The sequence below is a fragment of the Micropterus salmoides genome, unplaced genomic scaffold (assembly GCF_014851395.1).
Source record: "Micropterus salmoides isolate LMB-PRFRI ecotype aquatic unplaced genomic scaffold, ASM1485139v1 Ms_hic_scaffold_2, whole genome shotgun sequence".
Classification (NCBI taxonomy): Eukaryota; Metazoa; Chordata; class Actinopteri; order Centrarchiformes; family Centrarchidae; genus Micropterus; species Micropterus salmoides.
Genome location: NW_024041150.1, coordinates 46,259,720 through 46,284,105, shown reverse-complemented (window position 1 = coordinate 46,284,105; position 24,386 = coordinate 46,259,720). Strand labels below are relative to the sequence as shown.

The 24,386-nt window shown below is 43.1% G+C and overlaps 1 protein-coding gene across 1 annotated transcript in view; it reads right to left on the bottom strand.

Moving 5' to 3' along the window:
- The window catches only part of LOC119911798 (NLR family CARD domain-containing protein 3-like), a 31,737-nt gene extending 9,384 nt beyond the window's left edge, over nt 1-22,353 (bottom strand). Inside the window, exons 1-7 of the mRNA XM_038730729.1 lie at nt 22,018-22,353; nt 21,703-21,930; nt 16,332-16,410; nt 15,941-16,169; nt 13,992-15,792; nt 13,431-13,604; nt 12,985-13,158 (exon numbers count right to left, since the gene is read on the bottom strand). Of these exons, the coding sequence (XP_038586657.1) occupies nt 12,985-13,158; nt 13,431-13,604; nt 13,992-15,792; nt 15,941-16,169; nt 16,332-16,410; nt 21,703-21,930; nt 22,018-22,154 (2,822 nt within the window). The 5' untranslated portion in view covers nt 22,155-22,353. The remainder of the gene's footprint in view (nt 1-12,984; nt 13,159-13,430; nt 13,605-13,991; nt 15,793-15,940; nt 16,170-16,331; nt 16,411-21,702; nt 21,931-22,017) is intronic.
- Between the last annotated feature and the right edge of the window lie 2,033 nt (nt 22,354-24,386).

Here is a 24,386-nt window from a genome sequence, read left to right as displayed (position 1 = left end):
AGTCTCACCTCCTCTTTTGTGGGGAAGTAACCTATTTAAATGTGTTTGTGGCCCCTTTTCATCTGAGTTTACACAGTAAACGCCATGTGGGTAAAATTTTAGAGACGATACTCCGACTTCCCGTGAAGGCAGCACGAAGCTGACGGAGAAAAAAATACACAGTCTCGTCCAGTCAGTGGACTAAACTGGCAGGTTTTAATGTTGCAGACCACAGTTTTTTGCAAGTAGTTTAAAGTTTAAACTCGTATTGTTGTGAATCTTAAGTGTAAAGTCGCCTTAGAAAAGTTGAGAAACACTAGTAATTGTTCTCATTAATTATTAGAGCGATGGTGGTCTAAATTGTCATCATTTAAAGTGTTATTTATAGTGGAAAGATCACAGTGTTAAAACTCTACAGCTCTGAGTGTGTGTGTGACTCTATAGCTCTGTGTGTGTGTGTGTGTGTGTGTGACTCTATAGCTCTGAGTGTGTGTGTGACTCTATAGCTCTGAGTGTGTGTGTGTGTGTGTGTGTGTGTGTGACTCTATAGCTCTGAGTGTGTGTGTGTGTGACTCTATAGCTCTGAGTGTGTGTGTGTGTGACTCTATAGCTCTGAGTGTGTGTGTGACTCTATAGCTCTGAGTGTGTGTGTGACTCTATAGCTCTGAGTGTGTGTGTGTGTGACTCTATAGCTCTGAGTGTGTGTGTGTGACTCTATAGCTCTGAGTGTGTGTGTGTGACTCTATAGCTCTGAGTGTGTGTGTGTGTGTGTGTGTGACTCTATAGCTCTGAGTGTGTGTGTGTGTGTGTGTGTGTGACTCTATAGCTCTGAGTGTGTGTGTGTGTGTGTGTGTGTGACTCTATAGCTCTGAGTGTGTGTGTGTGTGTGTGTGTGTGACTCTATAGCTCTGAGTGTGTGTGTGTGTGTGTGTGTGACTCTATAGCTCTGAGTGTGTGTGTGTCAGCAGTTCATCATGTAGTCATAACAACAGTAGATAACAGCAGACCAAGGCATGCACTTGTCACAGCAGATGTTGAACACCTGCAGCCTCTCCTGCTGTCATAAATCTACAGTAGATAACAGTTGAACAAGGCGTGCATAGTCTCAGTGTCTGCAGCCAATGCTCCCACTCAGGGATCTTAACCACAGTGAGCTTGTTTCTACAGTTCAGCACTTACAGGTAAAGACAAGACACATCTAGGTAAAAAGAAAATGACTAAGAATGATTAATAATTAATACTAATTAAGGATAAGATGATTAAAAATGATGAAATAACACACAGACTCAGAGCTATAGAGTCACACATACATACATGAATAGAAGACGAGAAAGAGAGGATGAATAGAAGACGACAGAGAGAGGATGAATAGAAGACGACAGAGAGGATGAATAGAAGACGACAGAGAGGATGAATAGAAGACGACAGAAAGGATGAATAGAAGACAAGAGAGAGGATGAATAGAAGACGAGAGAGAGAGGATGAATAGAAGACGAGAGAGAGGATGAATAGAAGACAAGAGAGACGATGAATAGAAGATGACAGAGAGACGATGAATAGAAGACGACAGAGAGAGGATGAATAGAAGACGTCAGAGAGACGATGAATAGAAGACGACAGAGAGAGGATGAATAGAAGACGACAGAGAGGATGAATAGAAGACAACAGAGAGAGGATGAATAGAAGACAAGAGAGAGGATGAATAGAAGACGACAGAGAGACGATGAATAGAAGACGAGAGAGAGGATGAATAAAAGACAAGAGAGACGATGAATAGAAGACGTCAGAGAGACGATGAATAGAAGACGACAGAGAGAGGATGAATAGAAGACGACAGAGAGAGGATGAATAGAAGATGACAGAGAGGATGAATAGAAGACGACAGAGAGAGGATGAATAGAAGTCAAGAGAGAGGATGAATAGAAGATGTCAGAGAGAAGATGAATAGAAGACGACAGAGAGAGGATGAATAGAAGACGTCAGAGAGACGATGAATAGAAGACGACAGAGAGGATGAATAGAAGACAAGAGAGAGGATGAATAGAAGACGACAGAGAGACGATGAATAGAAGACGAGAGAGACGATGAATAAAAGACAAGAGAGACGATGAATAGAGGACGTCAGAGAGACGATGAATAGAAGACGACAGAGAGAGGATGAATAGAAGACAAGAGAGAGGATGAATAGAAGACGACAGAGAGAGGATGAATAGAAGACGAGAGAGACGATGAATAGAAGACAAGAGAGACGATGAATAGAAGACGACAGAGAGACGATGAATAGAAGACAAGAGAGAGGATGAATAGAAGACGACAGAGAGACGATGAATAGAAGACGAGAGAGAGGATGAATAGAAGACAAGAGAGAGGATGAATAGAAGACAAGAGAGAGGATGAATAGAAGACGAGAGAGAGGATGAATAGAAGACAAGAGAGAGGATGAATAGAAGACATCAGAGAGACGATGAATAGAAGACGACAGAGAGAGGATGAATAGAAGACGACAGAGAGAGGATGAATAGAAGACAAGAGAGAGGATGAATAGAAGATGTCAGAGAGAAGATGAATAGAAGACATCAGAGAGAGGATGAATAGAAGACGACAGAGAGAGGATGAATAGAAGACGACAGAGAGACGATGAATAGAAGACAAGAGAGAGGATGAATAGAAGACGAGAGAGAGAGAGGATGAATAGAAGACGACAGAGAGAGGATGAATAGAAGACAAGAGAGAGGATGAATAGAGGACGTCAGAGAGACGATGAATAGAAGACGACAGAGAGAGGATGAATAGAAGACAAGAGAGAGGATGAATAGAAGACGACAGAGAGAGGATGAATAGAAGACGAGAGAGAGGATGAATAGAAGACAAGAGAGACGATGAATGGAAGACGACAGAGAGACGATGAATAGAAGACAAGAGAGAGGATGAATAGAAGACGACAGAGAGACGATGAATAGAAGACGAGAGAGAGGATGAATAGAAGACAAGAGAGAGGATGAATAGAAGACATCAGAGAGACGATGAATAGAAGACGACAGAGAGAGGATGAATAGAAGACGACAGAGAGAGGATGAATAGAAGACAAGAGAGAGGATGAATAGAAGACATCAGAGAGAGGATGAATAGAAGACGACAGAGAGAGGATGAATAGAAGACGACAGAGAGAGGATGAATAGAAGACAAGAGAGAGGATGAATAGAAGACGAGAGAGAGAGAGGATGAATAGAAGACGACAGAGAGAGGATAAATAGAAGACAAGAGAGAGGATGAATAGAAGACATCAGAGAGACGATGAATAGAAGACGACAGAGAGAGGATGAATAGAAGATGACAGAGAGAGGATGAATAGAAGACAAGAGAGAGGATGAATAGAAGACGACAGAGAGACGATGAATAGAAGATGACAGAGAGACGATGAATAGAAGACGACAGAGAGAGGATGAATAGAAGACGACAGAGAGGATGAATAGAAGACGACAGAGAGAGGATGAATAGAAGACAAGAGAGAGGATGAATAGAAGACGACAGAGAGACGATGAATAGAAGACGAGAGAGAGGATGAATAAAAGACAAGAGAGACGATGAATAGAAGACGTCAGAGAGACGATGAATAGAAGACGACAGAGAGACGATGAATAGAAGACGACAGAGAGAGGATGAATAGAAGATGACAGAGAGGATGAATAGAAGACGACAGAGAGAGGATGAATAGAAGTCAAGAGAGAGGATGAATAGAAGATGTCAGAGAGAAGATGAATAGAAGACGACAGAGAGAGGATGAATAGAAGACGTCAGAGAGACGATGAATAGAAGACGACAGAGAGGATGAATAGAAGACAAGAGAGAGGATGAATAGAAGACGACAGAGAGACGATGAATAGAAGACGAGAGAGACGATGAATAAAAGACAAGAGAGACGATGAATAGAGGACGTCAGAGAGACGATGAATAGAAGACGACAGAGAGAGGATGAATAGAAGACAAGAGAGAGGATGAATAGAAGACGACAGAGAGAGGATGAATAGAAGACGAGAGAGAGGATGAATAGAAGACAAGAGAGACGATGAATAGAAGACGACAGAGAGACGATGAATAGAAGACAAGAGAGAGGATGAATAGAAGACGACAGAGAGAGGATGAATAGAAGACGAGAGAGAGGATGAATAGAAGACAAGAGAGAGGATGAATAGAAGACATCAGAGAGACGATGAATAGAAGACGACAGAGAGAGGATGAATAGAAGACGACAGAGAGAGGATGAATAGAAGACAAGAGAGAGGATGAATAGAAGACATCAGAGAGAGGATGAATAGAAGACGACAGAGAGAGGATGAATAGAAGACAAGAGAGAGGATGAATAGAAGACGAGAGAGAGAGAGGATGAATAGAAGACGACAGAGAGAGGATGAATAGAAGACAAGAGAGAGGATGAATAGAAGACATCAGAGAGACGATGAATAGAAGACGACAGAGAGAGGATGAATAGAAGACAAGAGAGAGGATGAATAGAAGACATCAGAGAGACGATGAATAGAAGACGAGAGAGAGAGGATGAATAGAAGACGACAGAGAGAGGATGAATAGAAGACAAGAGAAAGGATGAATAGAAGACAAGAGAGAGGATGAATAGAAGACGACAGAGAGACGATGAATAGAAGACAAGAGAGAGGATGAATAGAAGACGACAGAGAGAGGATGAATAGAAGACAAGAGAGAGGATGAATAGAAGACGACAGAGAGAGGATGAATAGAAGACAAGAGAGAGGATGAATAGAAGACGACAGAGAGACGATGAATAGAAGACGACAGAGAGACGATGAATAGAAGACGACAGAGAGACGATGAATAGAAGACAAGAGAGACGATGAATAGAAGACGACAGAGAGACGATGAATAGAAGACGACAGAGAGACGATGAATAGAAGACGAGAGAGTGGATGAATAGAAGACGACAGAGAGAGGATGAATAGAAGACAAGAGAGAGGATGAATAGAAGACATCAGAGAGACGATGAATAGAAGACGACAGAGAGAGGATGAATAGAAGACAAGAGAGAGGATGAATAGAAGACATCAGAGAGACGATGAATAGAAGACGAGAGAGAGAGGATGAATAGAAGACGACAGAGAGAGGATGAATAGAAGACAAGAGAAAGGATGAATAGAAGACAAGAGAGAGGATGAATAGAAGACGACAGAGAGACGATGAATAGAAGACAAGAGAGAGGATGAATAGAAGACAAGAGAGAGGATGAATAGAAGACGAGAGAGAGGATGAATAGAAGACAAGAGAGAGGATGAATAGAAGACATCAGAGAGACGATGAATAGAAGACGACAGAGAGAGGATGAATAGAAGACGACAGAGAGAGGATGAATAGAAGACAAGAGAGAGGATGAATAGAAGACATCAGAGAGAGGATGAATAGAAGACGACAGAGAGAGGATGAATAGAAGACAAGAGAGAGGATGAATAGAAGACGAGAGAGAGAGACGATGAATAGAAGACGACAGAGAGAGGATGAATAGAAGACAAGAGAGAGGATGAATAGAAGACATCAGAGAGACGATGAATAGAAGACGACAGAGAGAGGATGAATAGAAGACAAGAGAGAGGATGAATAGAAGACATCAGAGAGACGATGAATAGAAGACGAGAGAGAGAGGATGAATAGAAGACGACAGAGAGAGGATGAATAGAAGACAAGAGAAAGGATGAATAGAAGACAAGAGAGAGGATGAATAGAAGACGACAGAGAGACGATGAATAGAAGACAAGAGAGAGGATGAATAGAAGACGACAGAGAGAGGATGAATAGAAGACAAGAGAGAGGATGAATAGAAGACGACAGAGAGAGGATGAATAGAAGACAAGAGAGAGGATGAATAGAAGACGACAGAGAGACGATGAATAGAAGACGACAGAGAGACGATGAATAGAAGACGACAGAGAGACGATGAATAGAAGACAAGAGAGACGATGAATAGAAGACGACAGAGAGACGATGAATAGAAGACGACAGAGAGACGATGAATAGAAGACGAGAGAGTGGATGAATAGAAGACGACAGAGAGAGGATGAATAGAAGACAAGAGAGAGGATGAATAGAAGACATCAGAGAGACGATGAATAGAAGACGACAGAGAGAGGATGAATAGAAGACAAGAGAGAGGATGAATAGAAGACATCAGAGAGACGATGAATAGAAGACGAGAGAGAGAGGATGAATAGAAGACGACAGAGAGAGGATGAATAGAAGACAAGAGAAAGGATGAATAGAAGACAAGAGAGAGGATGAATAGAAGACGACAGAGAGACGATGAATAGAAGACAAGAGAGAGGATGAATAGAAGACAAGAGAGAGGATGAATAGAAGACAAGAGAGAGGATGAATAGAAGACAAGAGAGAGGATGAATAGAAGACAAGAGAGAGGATGAATAGAAGACGACAGAGAGACGATGAATAGAAGACGACAGAGAGACGATGAATAGAAGACGACAGAGAGACGATGAATAGAAGACAAGAGAGACGATGAATAGAAGACGACAGAGAGACGATGAATAGAAGACGACAGAGAGACGATGAATAGAAGACGAGAGAGTGGATGAATAGAAGACGAGAGAGAGGATGAATAGAAGACGAGAGAGAGACGATGAATAGAAGACGAGAGAGAGAGGATGAATAGAAGACGACAGAGAGAGGATGAATAGAAGACGACAGAGAGACGATGAATAGAAGACGAGAGAGAGACGATGAATAGAAGACGAGAGAGAGGATGAATAGAAGACGACAGAGAGACGATGAATAGAAGACGAGAGAGAGGATGAATAGAAGATAAGAGAGTGGATGAATAGAAGACAAGTGAGAGGATGAATAGAAGACGACAGAGAGAGGATGAATAGAAGACAAGAGAGAGGATGAATAGAAGACGACAGAGAGACGATGAATAGAAGACGAGAGAGAGGATGAATAAAAGACAAGAGAGACGATGAATAGAAGACGTCAGAGAGACGATGAATAGAAGACGACAGAGAGAGGATGAATAGAAGACGACAGAGAGAGGATGAATAGAAGATGACAGAGAGGATGAATAGAAGACGACAGAGAGAGGATGAATAGAAGTCAAGAGAGAGGATGAATAGAAGATGTCAGAGAGAAGATGAATAGAAGACGACAGAGAGAGGATGAATAGAAGACGTCAGAGAGACGATGAATAGAAGACGACAGAGAGGATGAATAGAAGACAAGAGAGAGGATGAATAGAAGACGACAGAGAGACGATGAATAGAAGACGAGAGAGACGATGAATAAAAGACAAGAGAGACGATGAATAGAGGACGTCAGAGAGACGATGAATAGAAGACGACAGAGAGAGGATGAATAGAAGACAAGAGAGAGGATGAATAGAAGACAAGAGAGAGGATGAATAGAAGACGACAGAGAGAGGATGAATAGAAGACGAGAGAGAGGATGAATAGAAGACAAGAGAGACGATGAATAGAAGACATCAGAGAGACGATGAATAGAAGACAAGAGAGAGGATGAATAGAAGACGACAGAGAGACGATGAATAGAAGACGAGAGAGAGGATGAATAGAAGACAAGAGAGAGGATGAATAGAAGACATCAGAGAGACGATGAATAGAAGACGACAGAGAGAGGATGAATAGAAGACGACAGAGAGAGGATGAATAGAAGACAAGAGAGAGGATGAATAGAAGACATCAGAGAGAGGATGAATAGAAGACGACAGAGAGAGGATGAATAGAAGACGACAGAGAGAGGATGAATAGAAGACAAGAGAGAGGATGAATAGAAGACGAGAGAGAGAGAGGATGAATAGAAGACGACAGAGAGAGGATGAATAGAAGACAAGAGAGAGGATGAATAGAAGACATCAGAGAGACGATGAATAGAAGACGACAGAGAGAGGATGAATAGAAGACAAGAGAGAGGATGAATAGAAGACATCAGAGAGACGATGAATAGAAGACGAGAGAGAGAGGATGAATAGAAGACGACAGAGAGAGGATGAATAGAAGACGACAGAGAGAGGATGAATAGAAGACAAGAGAGAGGATGAATAGAAGACATCAGAGAGACGATGAATAGAAGACGAGAGAGAGAGGATGAATAGAAGACGACAGAGAGAGGATGAATAGAAGACAAGAGAAAGGATGAATAGAAGACAAGAGAGAGGATGAATAGAAGACAAGAGAGAGGATGAATAGAAGACGACAGAGAGAGGATGAATAGAAGACAAGAGAGAGCATGAATAGAAGACGACAGAGAGACGATGAATAGAAGACGACAGAGAGACGATGAATAGAAGACGACAGAGAGACGATGAATAGAAGACAAGAGAGACGATGAATAGAAGACGACAGAGAGACGATGAATAGAAGACGACAGAGAGACGATGAATAGAAGACGAGAGAGTGGATGAATAGAAGACGAGAGAGAGGATGAATAGAAGACGAGAGAGAGACGATGAATAGAAGACGAGAGAGAGAGGATGAATAGAAGACGACAGAGAGAGGATGAATAGAAGACGACAGAGAGACGATGAATAGAAGACGAGAGAGAGACGATGAATAGAAGACGAGAGAGAGGATGAATAGAAGACGACAGAGAGACGATGAATAGAAGACGAGAGAGAGGATGAATAGAAGATAAGAGAGTGGATGAATAGAAGACAAGTGAGAGGATGAATAGAAGACGACAGAGAGACGATGAATAGAAGACGAGAGAGAGGATGAATAGAAGATAAGAGAGTGGATGAATAGAAGACAAGGGAGAGGATGAATAGAAGACGACAGAGAGACGATGAAGAGAAGACGAGAGAGAGGATGAAGAGAAGACGAGAGAGAGGATGAATAGAAGACGTCAGAGAGAGAGGATGAATCGAAGACGTCAGAGAGACGATGAATAGAAGATAAGAGAGTGGATGAATAGAAGACAAGGGAGAGGATGAATAGAAGACGACAGAGAGACGATGAAGAGAAGACGAGAGAGAGGATGAATAGAAGACGTCAGAGAGAGAGGATGAATCGAAGACGTCAGAGAGACGATGAATAGAAGACGAGAGAGAGAGAGGATGAATAGAAGACGACAGAGAGAGGACGAATAGAAGACAACAGGGAGAGGACGAATAGAAGACAACAGAGAGAGGATGAATAGAAGACGTCAGAGAGACGATGAATAGAAGACAAGAGAGAGGATGAATAGAAGACGACAGAGAGACGATGAATAGAAGACGAGAGAGAGAGGATGAATAGAAGCCAAGAGAGTGGATGAATAGAAGACAAGAGAGAGGATGAATAGAAGACGACAGAGAGACGATGAATAGAAGACGAGAGAGAGGATGAATAGAAGATAAGAGAGTGGATGAATAGAAGACAAGGGAGAGGATGAATAGAAGACGACAGAGAGACGATGAATAGAAGACGAGAGAGAGGATGAATAGAAGACGACAGAGAGACGATGAATAGAAGACGAGAGAGAGGATGAATAGAAGCCAAGAGAGTGGATGAATAGAAGACAAGAGAGAGGATGAATAGAAGACGACAGAGAGACGATGAATAGAAGACGAGAGAGAGGATGAATAGAAGATAAGAGAGTGGATGAATAGAAGACGACAGAGAGACGATGAATAGAAGACGAGAGAGAGGATGAATAGAAGATAAGAGAGTGGATGAATAGAAGACAAGGGAGAGGATGAATAGAAGACGACAGAGAGACGATGAAGAGAAGACGAGAGAGAGGATGAAGAGAAGACGAGAGAGAGGATGAATCGAAGACGTCAGAGAGACGATGAATAGAAGACGAGAGAGAGAGAGGATGAATAAAAGACGACAGAGAGAGGACGAATAGAAGACAACAGGGAGAGGACGAATAGAAGACAACAGAGAGAGGATGAATAGAAGACGTCAGAGAGACGATGAATAGAAGACAAGAGAGAGGATGAATAGAAGACGACAGAGAGACGATGAATAGAAGACGAGAGAGAGAGGATGAATAGAAGCCAAGAGAGTGGATGAATAGAAGACAAGAGAGAGGATGAATAGAAGACGACAGAGAGACGATGAATAGAAGACGAGAGAGAGGATGAATAGAAGATAAGAGAGTGGATGAATAGAAGACAAGGGAGAGGATGAATAGAAGACGACAGAGAGACGATGAATAGAAGACGAGAGAGAGGATGAATAGAAGACGACAGAGAGACGATGAATAGAAGACGAGAGAGAGAGGATGAATAGAAGCCAAGAGAGTGGATGAATAGAAGACAAGAGAGAGGATGAATAGAAGACGACAGAGAGACGATGAATAGAAGACGAGAGAGAGGATGAATAGAAGATAAGAGAGTGGATGAATAGAAGACGACAGAGAGACGATGAATAGAAGACGAGAGAGAGGATGAATAGAAGATAAGAGAGTGGATGAATAGAAGACAAGGGAGAGGATGAATAGAAGACGACAGAGAGACGATGAAGAGAAGACGAGAGAGAGGATGAAGAGAAGACGAGAGAGAGGATGAATCGAAGACGTCAGAGAGACGATGAATAGAAGACGAGAGAGAGAGAGGATGAATAAAAGACGACAGAGAGAGGATGAATAGAAGACAACAGAGAGAGGATGAATAGAAGACGTCAGAGAGACGATGAATAGAAGACAAGAGAGAGGATGAATAGAAGACGACAGAGAGACGATGAATAGAAGACGAGAGAGAGGATGAATAGAAGACAAGAGAGTGGATGAATAGAAGACAAGAGAGAGGATGAATAGAAGACGACAGAGAGACGATGAAGAGAAGACGAGAGAGGATGAATAGAAGACGTCAGAGAGAGAGGATGAATAGAAGACGTCAGAGAGACGATGAATAGAAGACGAGAGAGAGAGGATGAATAGAAGACGACAGAGAGAGGATGAATAGAAGACGACAGAGGATGAATAGCAGACGTCAGAGAGACGATGAATAGAAGACGACAGAGAGACGATGAATAGAAGACGACAGAGAGGATGCATAGAAGACGTCAAAGAGACGATGAATAGAAGACAAGAGAGAGGATGAATAGAAGACGAGAGAGAGGATGAATAGAAGACAAGAGAGAGGATTAATAGAAGACGACAGAGAGAGGATGAATAGAAGACGTCAGAGAGACGATGAATAGAAGACGACAGAGAGACGATGAATAGAAGACGACAGAGAGGATGCATAGAAGACGTCAGAGAGACGATGAATAGAAGACAAGAGAGCGGATGAATAGAAGACGACAGAGAGAGTATAAATTGAAGACGACAGAGAGACGATGAATAGAAGACGTCAGAGAGACGATGAATAGAAGACGTCAGAGAGAGGATGAATAGAAGACGAGAGAGAGGATGAATAGAAGACAAGAGAGAGGATGAATAGAAGACGTCAGAGAGACGATGAATAGAAGACGACAGAGAGACGATGAATAGAACACGACAGAGAGGATGAATAGAAGACGAGAGAGAGGATGAATAGAAGACGTCAGAGAGACGATGAATAGAAGTCGAGAGAGGATGAATAGAAGACAAGAGAGAGGATGAATAGAAGACGACAGAGAGAGGATGAATAGAAGACGAGAGAGGATGAATAGAAGACGACAGAGAGAGGATGAATAGAAGACGACAGAGAGACGATGAATAGAAGACGACAGAGAGAGGATAAATTGAAGACGTCAAAAAGATGATAAACAGAAAGCAGAAAACAGCCAACGCAACATCAAGATTATTGTAAGAAACCAAGCATTAATGAAAGGCACAGCACTACATGTTATTCTTGTATTATATATTCTTTGAGAAATATAATTGTGTGTCAGATTATTCATGCATAACTTTAAAAGAAACGGTGAGACTGAAGTTGAAATGTAAATGGTGAATTTCTTATCCAGTAGTGTAAAAATATAGAAAGTCAACTATACAGTAATGAATGACAGCTGAAGAACAGTGTTAATTAGTTTGTATGTATGTATGTAAGCAGCATAAAAGCAGAGGATAAGAAGTTCACCAAAAGGAGGGGAGGGGGCAAACCAGCCCAGAGGGGATATATAAGGCTGTCTGCAGACCACAGGGTTGACTCAATACTCCGACCTGCAGGGATGTTGGACTGGTTTATCTGTCCTGTTTTGGAATAAACTCTTTTGCACCGACTCTTGACCCTCTCCAGAGAAGTTTTTGACTGCAAACTTATTGACTATAGTAGAAAGTTAATGAAGTATTTTTTGACAAAGTTTAAAAAGCTGGTGAAGGTGGGGACCAGGCTTAACTGGCCCAGCCTGGTCGCACATCTGACCCAACACTCATTCTGTGTGTGAGGACTGAGATTAGTTACTATGGTTACAGGAAAGCTGTTTGACTTTGTCAGGTCAAGGTCACATGACATGGAAGCTAATGAAAATAAATGCACATTTTTAATAAAATATTAATAGAAAATAGAAAAAGCGCTAAAATACGAGCAAAATAGGTTTGTCTCATTTGTCCAGAGTAGTGCTACAATTCAGCTTTGGTTTAAAATCCCTGGGTCACATGACATAGAAGCTATTGAAAATGAATCAAACATCGAGGCCATGTTTCATCAGGTCAGAGTACCAGCTGAGGATTCAGATCTGTTGAGGTTTATCTGAATGGAGACCATAACTAGATCCTAGTAGAGCACAGAAAAGTTGCGCATATGTTTGGAGCCACATCTTTGCCAAGTTGTGCAAGTTTTGCCTCAGATAATGTGGGATAATGGCCCAGCCAAACCTAAACAGGCAGCGACTGTGCTGCGGTTTTGTTTGGCGTCAACTCACACTGTGTTTCAGCAGTGGAGCGTTTAGCTACACGTTGTTAACATGTTATTAATTTGTCATTTTTTGTGCTTCAACTACAGATAACAGATCTCTGTGAGCCCGTTCTGTTCTCATATCCACCATTAACCAAAATAACTCCTCTATCAGACTGACTGTCTGTGGCTACAGCAGGGCCTCTTCATACCTGAGAGTGACCAGGCTCCAGTGTGGATCCTCCAGTCCAGCAGACAGCAGTTTCACTCCTGAGTCTCCTGGATGATTGTAGCTCAGGTCCAGCTCTCTCAGATGGGACGGGTTGGAGCTCAGAGCGGAAGCTAGAGAAGCACAGCCTTCCTCTGTGATCAGACAGCCTGACAGCCTGCAAACACACAAAACAACACTCACAGGAACCCTCTGAGAACAAGAGGCGGGATGCTTTTTGTTTCAGATACAAATTTAGGCTACATCTTTAAAATCGTGTGTGGCATTTCATAATTCAAAAACAGAAAATTATTGTTATTAGAAATGATTATAGTCTGGAAACTAATGTTGAAGTTTAGTTAAAGGACACAGTCACAAATTAGCTGTTTATCCACCAATGTAAATCAGATTTTAGATGGTCATCAGTTCAGTGGGTTAATGAATCCTGACTTCAGTATTTCCAGTGTACAGTGGGGACTCTGCAGTCCAGCAGACAGCAGCTTTACTCCTGAATCCTGCAGGTTGTTGTTACTCAGGTCCAGCTCTCTCAGACCAGAGGACTGGGAGCTGAGAACTGAGGACAGAGCTTCACAGCTTTGCTCTGAGAGGTTACAGCCACTTAGTCTGGAAAGGAAATAATCAACAAGAAAAACATTTGTTTTAAAATGTTAAATCTGAGATTTTGGTAATGCACTACACAGTACATAATCTGTTCTTTGCTGTTTTAATTTAAACACGTTTGAGTTTTGGAAACTAATCATGACTGAATCAGGAATAAACAGACAACCAGTAAATAAATTACATTATATCAAAACATGAAATATGTTTTCCGTCTCTGCCAAAGCTCATATGTTGTGCTGAACAATGTGTGAGTCACATCACAGCTTCTCTCTGAGAGGTTACACAGACTCAGTCTGGAGAGACAACAAGAAGGAAACGAGTAATAACACATTTAGTTTTTCTCCAGTTGAAAGATAGCAGAGTAGTTATTGATGAATTAATCCCACTTACAGAGCTTTCTTGGAGGCTTTGACCACTGACAGCAGTCTCAGAAGAACCTCCTCTGAAGCAGAGTATTTCTTCAGGTCAAACACGTCCAGATCTTTTTCTGATGACAGTAAGACGAAGACCAGAGCTGACCACTGAGCAGGAGAGAGTTTATCTGTGGAGAGTCTTCCTGAACTCAGGGACTGTTGGATCTGATCCACTAGAGAACCATCCTTCAGTTCATTCAGACAGTGGAACAGATTGATGCTTTGCTCTGCAGAGGGAGTCTCTTCGATCTTCTTCTTGATGTACTCGACCGTCACATGATTGGTTTCTGAGCCATGTCCTGTCTGCGTCAGCAGGCCTCGTAGGAGAGTCTGATTGGTCTGCAGTGAAAGACCCATGAGGAAGCGCAGGAACAAGTCCAGGTGTCCATTTGAACTCTGTATGGATTTGTCCACGGCTCTCTGGTAGAACTGTGTCACTGTGTCATCTTTTCTTTCTTTAGACTTCTGGGAGGTTGATTGTTCTTCTGCCAGTAGATTGACACCAGAGTTGATGAAGATCAGATGGACATGAAGAGCAGCCAGAAACTCCTGAACACTCAGATGGACGAAGCAGAACACCTTGTCCTGGTACAGCCCTCTCTCCTCTTTAAAGATCTGTGTGAACACTCCTGAGTACACTGAGGCTGCTCTGATATCGATGCCACACTCTGTCAGGTCTGATTCATAGAAGATCAGGTTTCCTTTCTGCAGCTGCTCAAAAGCCAGTTTTCCCAGAGACTCAATCATCTTCCTGCTCTCTGGACTCCAGTGTTGATCTGTCTCAGCTCCTCCATCATACTTGACGTTCTTCAGTTTGGACTGAACCACCAGGAAGTGGATGTACATCTCAGTCAGGGTCTTGGGCAGCTCTCCTCCCTCTCTGGTCTTCAACACCTCCTCCAGAACTGTAGCAGTGATCCAGCAGAAGACTGGGATGTGGCACATGATGTGGAGGCTTCGTGATGTCTTGATGTGGGAGATGATTCTGCTGGCCTGCTCCTCATCTCTGAATCTCTTCCTGAAGTACTCCTCCTTCTGTGGGTTAGTGAACCCTCTGACCTCTGTCACCATGTCAACACACCCAGGAGGGATCTGATTGGCTGCTGCAGGTCGTGTGGTTATCCAGAGGCGAGCAGAGGGAAGCAGGTTCCCCCTGATGAGGTTTGTCAGCAGCACATCCACTGAGGTGGACTCTGTAACATCAGTCAGGACCTCATTGTTGTGGAAGTCCAGAGGAAGTCGACACTCATCCAGACCGTCAAAGATGAACACAACCTGGAACTCTTCAAACCTGCAGATTCCTGCTTCTTTGGTTTCAGTAAAGAAGTGATGAACAAGTTCCACCAAGCTGTACTTTTTCTCTTTCAGCACATTCAGCTCTCTGAAAGTGAATGGAAATATGAACTGTATGTCCTGGTTGGCTTTGTCTTCAGCCCAGTCCAGAGTGAACTTCTGTGTTAAGACTGTTTTCCCAATGCCAGCCACTCCCTTTGTCATCACTGTTCTGATTGGTTCATCTCTTCCAGGTGAGGCTTTAAAGATGTCTTCTTGTCTGATGGTTGTTTCTGGTCTGTCTGGTTTCCTGGATGCTGTTTCAATCTGTCTGACCTCATGTTCATCATTGACCTCTGCAGTCCCTCCCTCTGTGATGTAGAGCTCTGTGTAGATCTGGTTCAGAAGGGTTGGGTTTCCTGCTCTAGCAATCCCCTCAAACACACACTGGAACTTCTTCTTCAGGTTACACTTGAGTTTACGCTGACAAACTACAGCAAGATGTTCTGAAGGAAGACACAACAAACAGATCAATCATTGAAGTCCATGTGACAGTTTCATTTCCTTATATAAACATGTTTCCCCCCATCTGTTGAGCCATCAGTAAATGTCCCGTTTATCCAGCAGCTTCAATCTTTAGAGAAATCCTCTTACTGCTCTGCAGATGCTCAGCCAGCTCCTCCTGCTTCATTCTCCTCATGAAGTGCAGTGTGATCTTCAGAAATGCCTCTCTGCTGCTCCTCCTCTGCTCTTCCTCCTCACCGTCCAACACCTCCTCATCCTCCCTCTGACTCTCTAAGCATTCTGGGTAATCTGAACTCAGACCCTTCTGGATCTTCTTCAGCTCCTTCTTCACAAAAGTGACAATGTTCTCCTCCAGCAGCTGGAACAGAATATTATATGAAGGACACAATCAAAGTCAAATCATGGAACCAAACATCAGATCCATGTTGGACAGACTGACAATCCACTGGTCTAAAAAGTGCAGCATGGAGATTATTGTGAAAGGAATAGATGGAAAAGTAGTTGTTGTACATGTACAGACCATAAATATGGAGTCCAGGTGTGTTTGATGCTGCTGGGCAGACTGACCACAGGGAACCTCTGAGCTCTCCTGGTGGACTCTGTGGGGGAATCATGAAGAGTTAGCTCATATTGGCCCTCATTTATCAATAGGGATGGGGATCGAGACCCGGTTCCAAAAGGACCCGGTTCCAAAATTTCTCTAAACCCAAAAATCAATAAGGTTCGAGCTTATCGATAGTGCTATCGAGACTTGCGGGTCCTCTGATGTAACGTTATGTCTCGAGCATGAAATCTGAATTAATTTGAATGGATGGATAAGAAAATCATCAGGCTGCCTGCTCTCTGTCGGCTCCTACACACACACACTCAACAGCTCACACAGCGGCAGCAGAGCGAGAGGCGGCGCCGTCGCGGTGGAGTAACGTTACGGTGAGGGTGAAGTTAGCTCCAAATTACTGTAACGTTAGTTGATGACAGCTACGCTCGTTACTGTAAGTACTTGCAATAAAACCTTCGCAAGTAAAAAGACAATCCACCAGTCTGTAATGTAACGTTAAACATGTAGAAATGGTTCCTTTAATCATCTCTGTCCTCAGTATCTCATCCTGTATGTTTCATACAAACACAGCTAACGCTAGCTCGGCATTAGCCAAATGTTAAAAACAAGCTAAATAGAAAGCGGTCCGTCTGGAGCACAGACTGGTCTGTAGTCTTAAAAACAAACCAGCCGCTCCTCCTTCTACCTGTAACGTTACCTGCAGCCAGGAGAGAGGAGGAGGGACTGATACAGACTGATGTTGTTCTTTCAGTTACTGAGTTACTTTGCTGTTGTAAATATTAATGTTGCTGCTCTAGAAACAACATTTAGCTAAAATATTAAATTAAAATATATGTTGATTTATTGTCATGTCAATATATAACGTTCTCGCACATTGAATATTTCCCTCATACCGTGCAGTTCTACCTCAGGCCCGTTGGGTCTGCTCTTACCAAATAACCATCACTAAATAATAGTAAAGTATTGATAGTGGTATCGATAAAGAGTCGGATCATTAAGCAGTCTCAGTAAGGGTATCAACATCAATAAAAATGAACGATCCCCATCCCTATTTATCAATCTTCCGTAGAAACGGGCGTATTTTTGTGTGTGAGATTATGCTTACACTGTTCTCAGCGCCTGATTTATCAATGAGAGTGTACCCTGGCATTTCAGGTGTACGCACCACCTGGTTTTGATAAATGTGGCGGCTGAAAACGTGCGTAATTTGAATGAAACGCACCCAATTATTCCCCCAGAGGAGGATGCGCTCATCCCGGAGGAGCAGGGCACGGGCCAAGAGCCTCTTGCTGAGCCTTTACTTTGATGAACGGAGGACATACGGACAGATACGGGGCGGTGGACCCCCAGCGTGCAAAGCAAGCCTTCATAATGTTTTGTGGCTTTGGGAAACAGTGCTCTGCGCTGTCCTGGGACTATTACGCACGGACTTGGATCTGACCGTCCGCGGTGAGTGCTCACTGTAACTTTTCTTTTATGTTCAGAGTGAAACATTGTCCGAACACAATGATGAGCTGCACCACGTCTGTACCACCTGTTTGCGGAGCGCGTTCCGTGCAAACTAGAATATATTTTATATATTAATTATAAATTGGCTACTTGTGGTGCTCCAAGAGATGGATTTAGCACTGCTAAAACGCCCATCAAAGTTAAGTCCCTAATATGCTCCAAATGAAAGCATGTTGCTCTGATAAAAAGCTGCTCCATCACCTCCGGGACTGGGCTTTACGCACTGACCAAGGACTCACACCGGGACCAGCGTGGACCAGAGTCCGGGGACGCGGGGCCTTTAGCGGGGGTGTCGGTGCTCGCTGTTGCTGTCATAATATAAAGTTTGTCTTATAAAAATGCAGGGCTTTGTGCGCGACATGTCTGTGCCAGCCTCACCTAAAGGGCGTGGGGCTGTGTCCATTTGGGCAGCCAGTCTCAGTGCTTCAAGCCCAAAGCAAACCCAAATAAAAGGCACCTAAAGCTACGATAAAATAGTCCAAATACAAATCAAAGCATGTTTTGACTGCTCAAATATTATACAGGCTGTATAAAGTCCGTGTTCCTCAAATATAAACACCAAAATTAATGTTTCAAACGTTGTTTCTGTTACAGTGGGTCATAATATATCATGCATTTTAGTTTGTCAGTGCGTTTTGTGCTGTTAAGAAATGATTTCTGCGCATTTTGGCTCTAACTCAAAACTTGCGTACATGTACACCCCCTCCTGAGCTGGCGTAGGATTTGAGCGTGCCGTACGCTGACATCCATACTGATAAATCTCGAAACCACCCTGGGTTTGTGCGTACACCCTGAGTACGCTGGTATTTTGGTGTACGTACTTTTCATTAATGAGGGCCATTATGTCTGTCCACACAGACACAAGGTAAAGGCAGTCGCTTTGGAGCTGCTCAACAGTCAGAACGTGTGTGCGGAGAAAATGTTAAACTGAAGCCAAGAGCTGAAGACTGCTTCTACTGGTTCTACTGGTTCTACTGGGCAGCTTCAGATGTGAGAATATAAATGTATGTGAAGGAGAACGATGCTGAAAATAAACACACAGGTTTAATAAAAAGAGGAAGTTTCAGACTATGGCTTGAAAAGCCTACAGTCAGACCTCTCACACCTCAGGAAACCCATCTGTTAAACTCCTGAAGTTCACTGATGACACAACGGTCATCTGCCTCATTTAAAGACCTACCTTTATTCTCTGGCTTTTACCTGATTCTGTCCCTTATTTTATTTATTTATTTTAATCCATTTTAATCTGATGTTCTTATTTACATTCTTTTAGTGTCTTTGAATTTTATCTCTACCAAGTTCTCCATATTCTTTTTATTAATGTGTAGTGGTGCACTAGTGTTTTATTGTGTAGTTGGATACACAGTGGTATAATCTCTTTGTTCTTTTGTTCGTTTATACTTGTTTTTGTGTGTATTGTGTTCTTGGAAAGCACTTTGGGTCAATTCCTGTTGTTTTTAAATGTGCTATATAAATATAGCTGACCTGACTTGTCTAAAGTGGGAGCCCAAAACAGACACCATCATAAAGAAGGCCCAGCAGAGGATGTACTTCCTGCGCCAGCTCAGGAAGCTCAACCTGCCTAAGGAGCTGCTGATCCACTTCTACACAGCCATCATCTAGTCTGTCCTCTGCACCTCCGTCACTGTCTGGTTTGGATCTGCCACCAAAAAGGACAGGAGCAGACTACAAGGGACAGTCAGGACTGCAGAAAAGATCATCGGTGCCAACCTGCCCTCCATTCAGGACTTTTACATTGCCAGAGGAAACGGGCAGGAAACATCACTGCAAATCCATCTCACCCCGGACACAACCTGTTCCAGCTCCTCCCCTCTGGTAGGCGCTAAGGAGCACTGTACGCCAAAACCAACAGACACAGAAGCAGTTTCTTCCCACAAGCCATCACTCTGATGAACAGTTGACTCTGACTCACAGTGTCAGGAACAACTCCTGTGCACCCACCTACCTCAAGTTCATAACACCTGCACAAAATACTTATTTATTCCAGCACCTTTTGCACTATGCTCCATCGCACTGTGTACATGTATGCATGTCCTTGTATGTGTACCTGTATATCACATCCACCTCCGACATGTACATAATAATTTTACTCCTGCATCCTTTGCACTCTGCTCACTGCACTATTTGTCAACCTGTCTACATTGTTTTTGTTTCTGTTTATTTTGTTTCTCTGTGTATATTTGTGTTCTCTATGCTGTAGCCTGTGTCTGATTTTATTATTGTGTTATTGTACGAGTAAGCACATCGTGAGCAATGTACAATCCAGAGTCAAATTCCTTGTATGTGAACACATACCTGCCGAATAAATCGATTCTGATTCTGATGACCAGCTGTCCTTTTCAGACCATGTTGCTGCTGTCTCTCAGTCGTGCCGCTTTGCTCTATACAACATAAGGAAAATCAGGCCCTACCTCACTCAGTACGCCACCCAGCTTCTGGTACAGGCCATGGTTATCTCTCACCTCGACTATTTAATGCCCTCCTAGCAGGTCTTCCAGCTTGTGCGGTGAAACCCTTACTAATGGTTCAGAAGGACTCATGTCCCTCCATTACTCAGTGACCTCCACTGGCTCCCCGGGGCCTCCACAATCAAATTCAAGTCACTAATGCTGCATACAGAGTGACTGCTGGGTCTGCACCATCTACCTAAACTCCATAATACAAACTTACGTTCCTTCTCGGCCGCTAAGCTCCTCCAACGAATGGCTCTGCCATCCCTTCACACAAAGCAATCCCAGTCCCTGTTCTCATCTGTGACACCACGATGGTGGAACGAGCTACCACACGTCATCAGAGCAGGGGCGTCCCTCTCTGACTTCAAGAAGCTCCTGGAAACTCTGCAGAGAACACTTCCTCTGATAACACCTCTAACCTCTAACATGCACTGCCTGTGCTCTTCTTCTTCTATCCCCTTACAATTATCTTGTATTGATGGCACTTTTTTGTTAACTCTTACTTCTCTCCCTGGGTATTTACCCCACTGATGCGTCTGCACAACACAAACCTGGAATATTGCACATGTAAATATCTCATGTTGTTCTTTATCTGCAAACAGTTGGATTATTTTTCTCTATTCTTTTCTTATTCTTATACAACTTGCATTTGTTTATTCCATATTTATATATTTCTACATTTATTTATGTCAACTGTATGTTTGTCTACGTGTAGCACCTCATCACCAAAGCTAATTCCTCGTACGTGTAAAAAACTACTGGCCCATAAAGCTCTTTGTGATTCTATGTGCTATTAGCTCTTATTAGCATTATTATTGCTCTAGTATGTATTGTCAGCTGGAGATCTCGTGCAGTATTTGATGCTCTGTTGATGCTTGTATGTTGTTCCTTAAATGTAAGTCTCTTTGGATAAATGAGTAAATGTAAATGTGGAACTCAGACTGCTGAAGCCTCATATTGTCCTCAGCTGAACTTTCCAATGTCTTTCTACACAGAAGCAGGACTGTGGACTCTGTCCTCCATCACTTCCATTGAAACCCCATCAGGAAGAGATCTCTTCAGGGCCAGTGTGCACAGGAGGAACAATTCCAGCCACCAACAACTCTTTCAGTGGACATATGGGCATGACAGTGTTGTTTAGGGACAGACTGGAAAACATGTGGACCTGTCCTTTAATCCTAATCTGGCTCTGACCTTCATCATCATTCTAGGAGAACATGGACATTAGAAGGACAACTGGTCAGACTGGATTTAATGAGGACAAACATCAGCAGTGAGCAACATGAGGAGGGAGACATGAACATTTAGCTCTGATTGGCCAACACTGTTTAATACTGACAGATACTCACTGTCTGTCAGACACATGTCCTCCTTTAAAATTAATGAGGCGACCCATTGACCAGTCACTGTTGAAGGACACACAGCTGGGCTCAGGTCCAGGTCCAGGTCCAGGTCCAGCAGAGGGTTGTCGTCCTTTAAAATTAATATGGCGAGGATTTGACCGGTCACTCTTAAAGGACACACAGCTGGGCTCAGGTCCAGGTCCAGCAGAGTCCGGTCCCTGCTGCTGCTCTGGGCTTCAACACAACACACACAGAGCTTTGAGAGTGAATAATGATGGTGGAGTGATTTGAGTCCTGGACAGTTAGAGATCCTCATCTCACCTCTGAGCTTTGGTCTGGCTGTCATGTTCCCCACACAGAGTGCTTTTAGAGGGAGGGACTCCCTCCTCTCTGTCCTCACACTGACTCATGCTGCTCAACTCACATCCACTTTCACCTGGAGAGGAAACACAAATCATTCATCTGCACATCAGCTCAAATCCTCCTTTCCATCATTTCTCCTGGAAAAAGATCAGCTGCTCCTCCACTGATTGGCTGCTAGTTTCTGTTTCATATCAGTGGCAGCTGAATGCAGTCAGACAGCAGCGTGAGGCAGAGGAAGCTGCCATCAGCTGCTCCTCCACTGATTGGCTGTGGGCCTTCGCTGTTGCTGGCCCAAACCTCTGGAACAAGCTCCCCCCTGACATCTGCACTTTATCTCTCCATCTACAGAGTCCCTGTAGAAAAGGGCCCAATCCCAATGTCCCCCCTAAGCCCTAACCCTGAACTCTCACAGACTTTACTGACGTCACTTGGAAAGGGATTGAGTTTTAGAGGCTAAAAGGGCTCAAAATGCTGTAAACAGGAACAGGACAGCACTTTGCCACTTTATCACATTACTGTGACAATGCTGAAACACGTTGCACACTTTTTAAAAATGTTTTTGCCTGATTTTTAAGTCCTGCAGGCTCTTGCCCTACAGAGAGGAGATGTCAATATACATTTCAATATATTTCATATCTGTCAATAATCAATACACTATTGTTGGTGAAACAGCATCATTAAGCCAAAACTAAAATAAATAGTTGAATAAACGAAGTGTGTAATAAGGTGATTGCGTTCCTCTGACTTCATGTGTTCTATGCAGCATTTTAAGTTAAGAAAACTTTTAAGAATTCTGACATCAGCGTAGGTGTTGATGCTTGTTTGTTTACTGTTTTTTCTTCTCTTATAACGTGATATTTCTCTGGTAACCCCCGTGTTTCACATCATCCCGCTATGAACTGTGGGCAATTCCCACTTACGAAAAGGGTCTAAAAAGGGCTCAAAATGTCAGAGAGAGCCCTCGCGCACTTGACCATTTGACAGTGGGACGGCCCTAAGCCCTCACGGACGTCCCGGGAACTCGCCTCAAAGTCTGAGTCTGTGAGGGGATTGGGACATTGGCTGTTGCAACAAGCTACAGGTGATTATTTCACACCAACAGGGTTTAAGACTCCAATATAACAACATTACATCTTTTCCCACCTTTAAGAATAACAAAATAAATAGTAACATGAATTTGTTAAAATGTGGTTCTGTTTCCTGTAGAGAACTCTGATCACAGCTTCAGTGTTCAGCTGGTTTTCTTCTAATAAACTGCTGAGCTATGTCTTTTAGTCAGACCACAGCAGGTCAGCTGACCATGCAGACATGTGACATTTATCTACAGACAGACAATCCAACACATCTGAATAATATGACACTGAATACGGGGTGGTGAAGGCGTAGTGGGAGACCTGGGTTAGATTCCCACTGTGACACGTCCACCATTGTGTCCCTGAGCAAGACACTTGACCCCTCGTTGTCCAGAGGCGTGCGACCTCTGACATGTATAGCAATTGTAAGTCGCTTTGGATAAAAGCGTCAGCTAAATGAATAAATGTAAATGAATACAGATCTATAAAGAATCAGCTGACTGTCTTTGTGAAGAAGCTTCATTCAGTCCTGCAGGCAAATCTACTGACAGCACTCACCGACACAAACAGCTGTTCTCCAGCAGCAGTTAGTGGCTCAGACAGCGGGAGAGCAGCGGCTCGTCTCCGCCTCCTTCGTCCCGAGCTTCCAGTAAAGCTCTGAGTTTGGTGAAATGAAGCGCAGCTGAGCTAACCACAGCTCCTGTTAACCAGGAAAACAAGTCAAGCAGCTGACATTACCTTCAGCTGAAGGTCCTGGTGGAGAAAAGAAGCTGCAACAATAAAGCAATAAAGTATATCTTCTTCTTCTTCAACAGGGCGTCCAGAGAAGTGAAACTTTAAAACAGGAACCAGCCAGAGAGGCGCGTGACCGTTTACCATGAATCAATCTGTTCCTGAACTGTGATGAAGTCTCTGTTTGTACAAAGACAAAGAGCTGGAGGGTGAGGACATGTTGGTTTGTAGTTAGCTTCCAGCAGAGGTCTCTTTAACTCAGAATCAGAAATACTTTAGTGACCCCCAAGAGGAAATTCTTGTGTTACAGTTGTAACCTAGTTTTTATTTTATCAAACAAAAGTGAAAAAGTGCAACAATCCTGTTCAGTGAACTTTTTTTCTAAAGAGACTAACGTCACTGATTTTAGATGATTGAAGAAATAATATTCCTCATTATACAAAGTGAAGCCATTTAGAAAAATGTGAAATCCATTCAGCGTCTCTCCTCTTTCCACGTCATTAAATAAGAACACCAACAGTG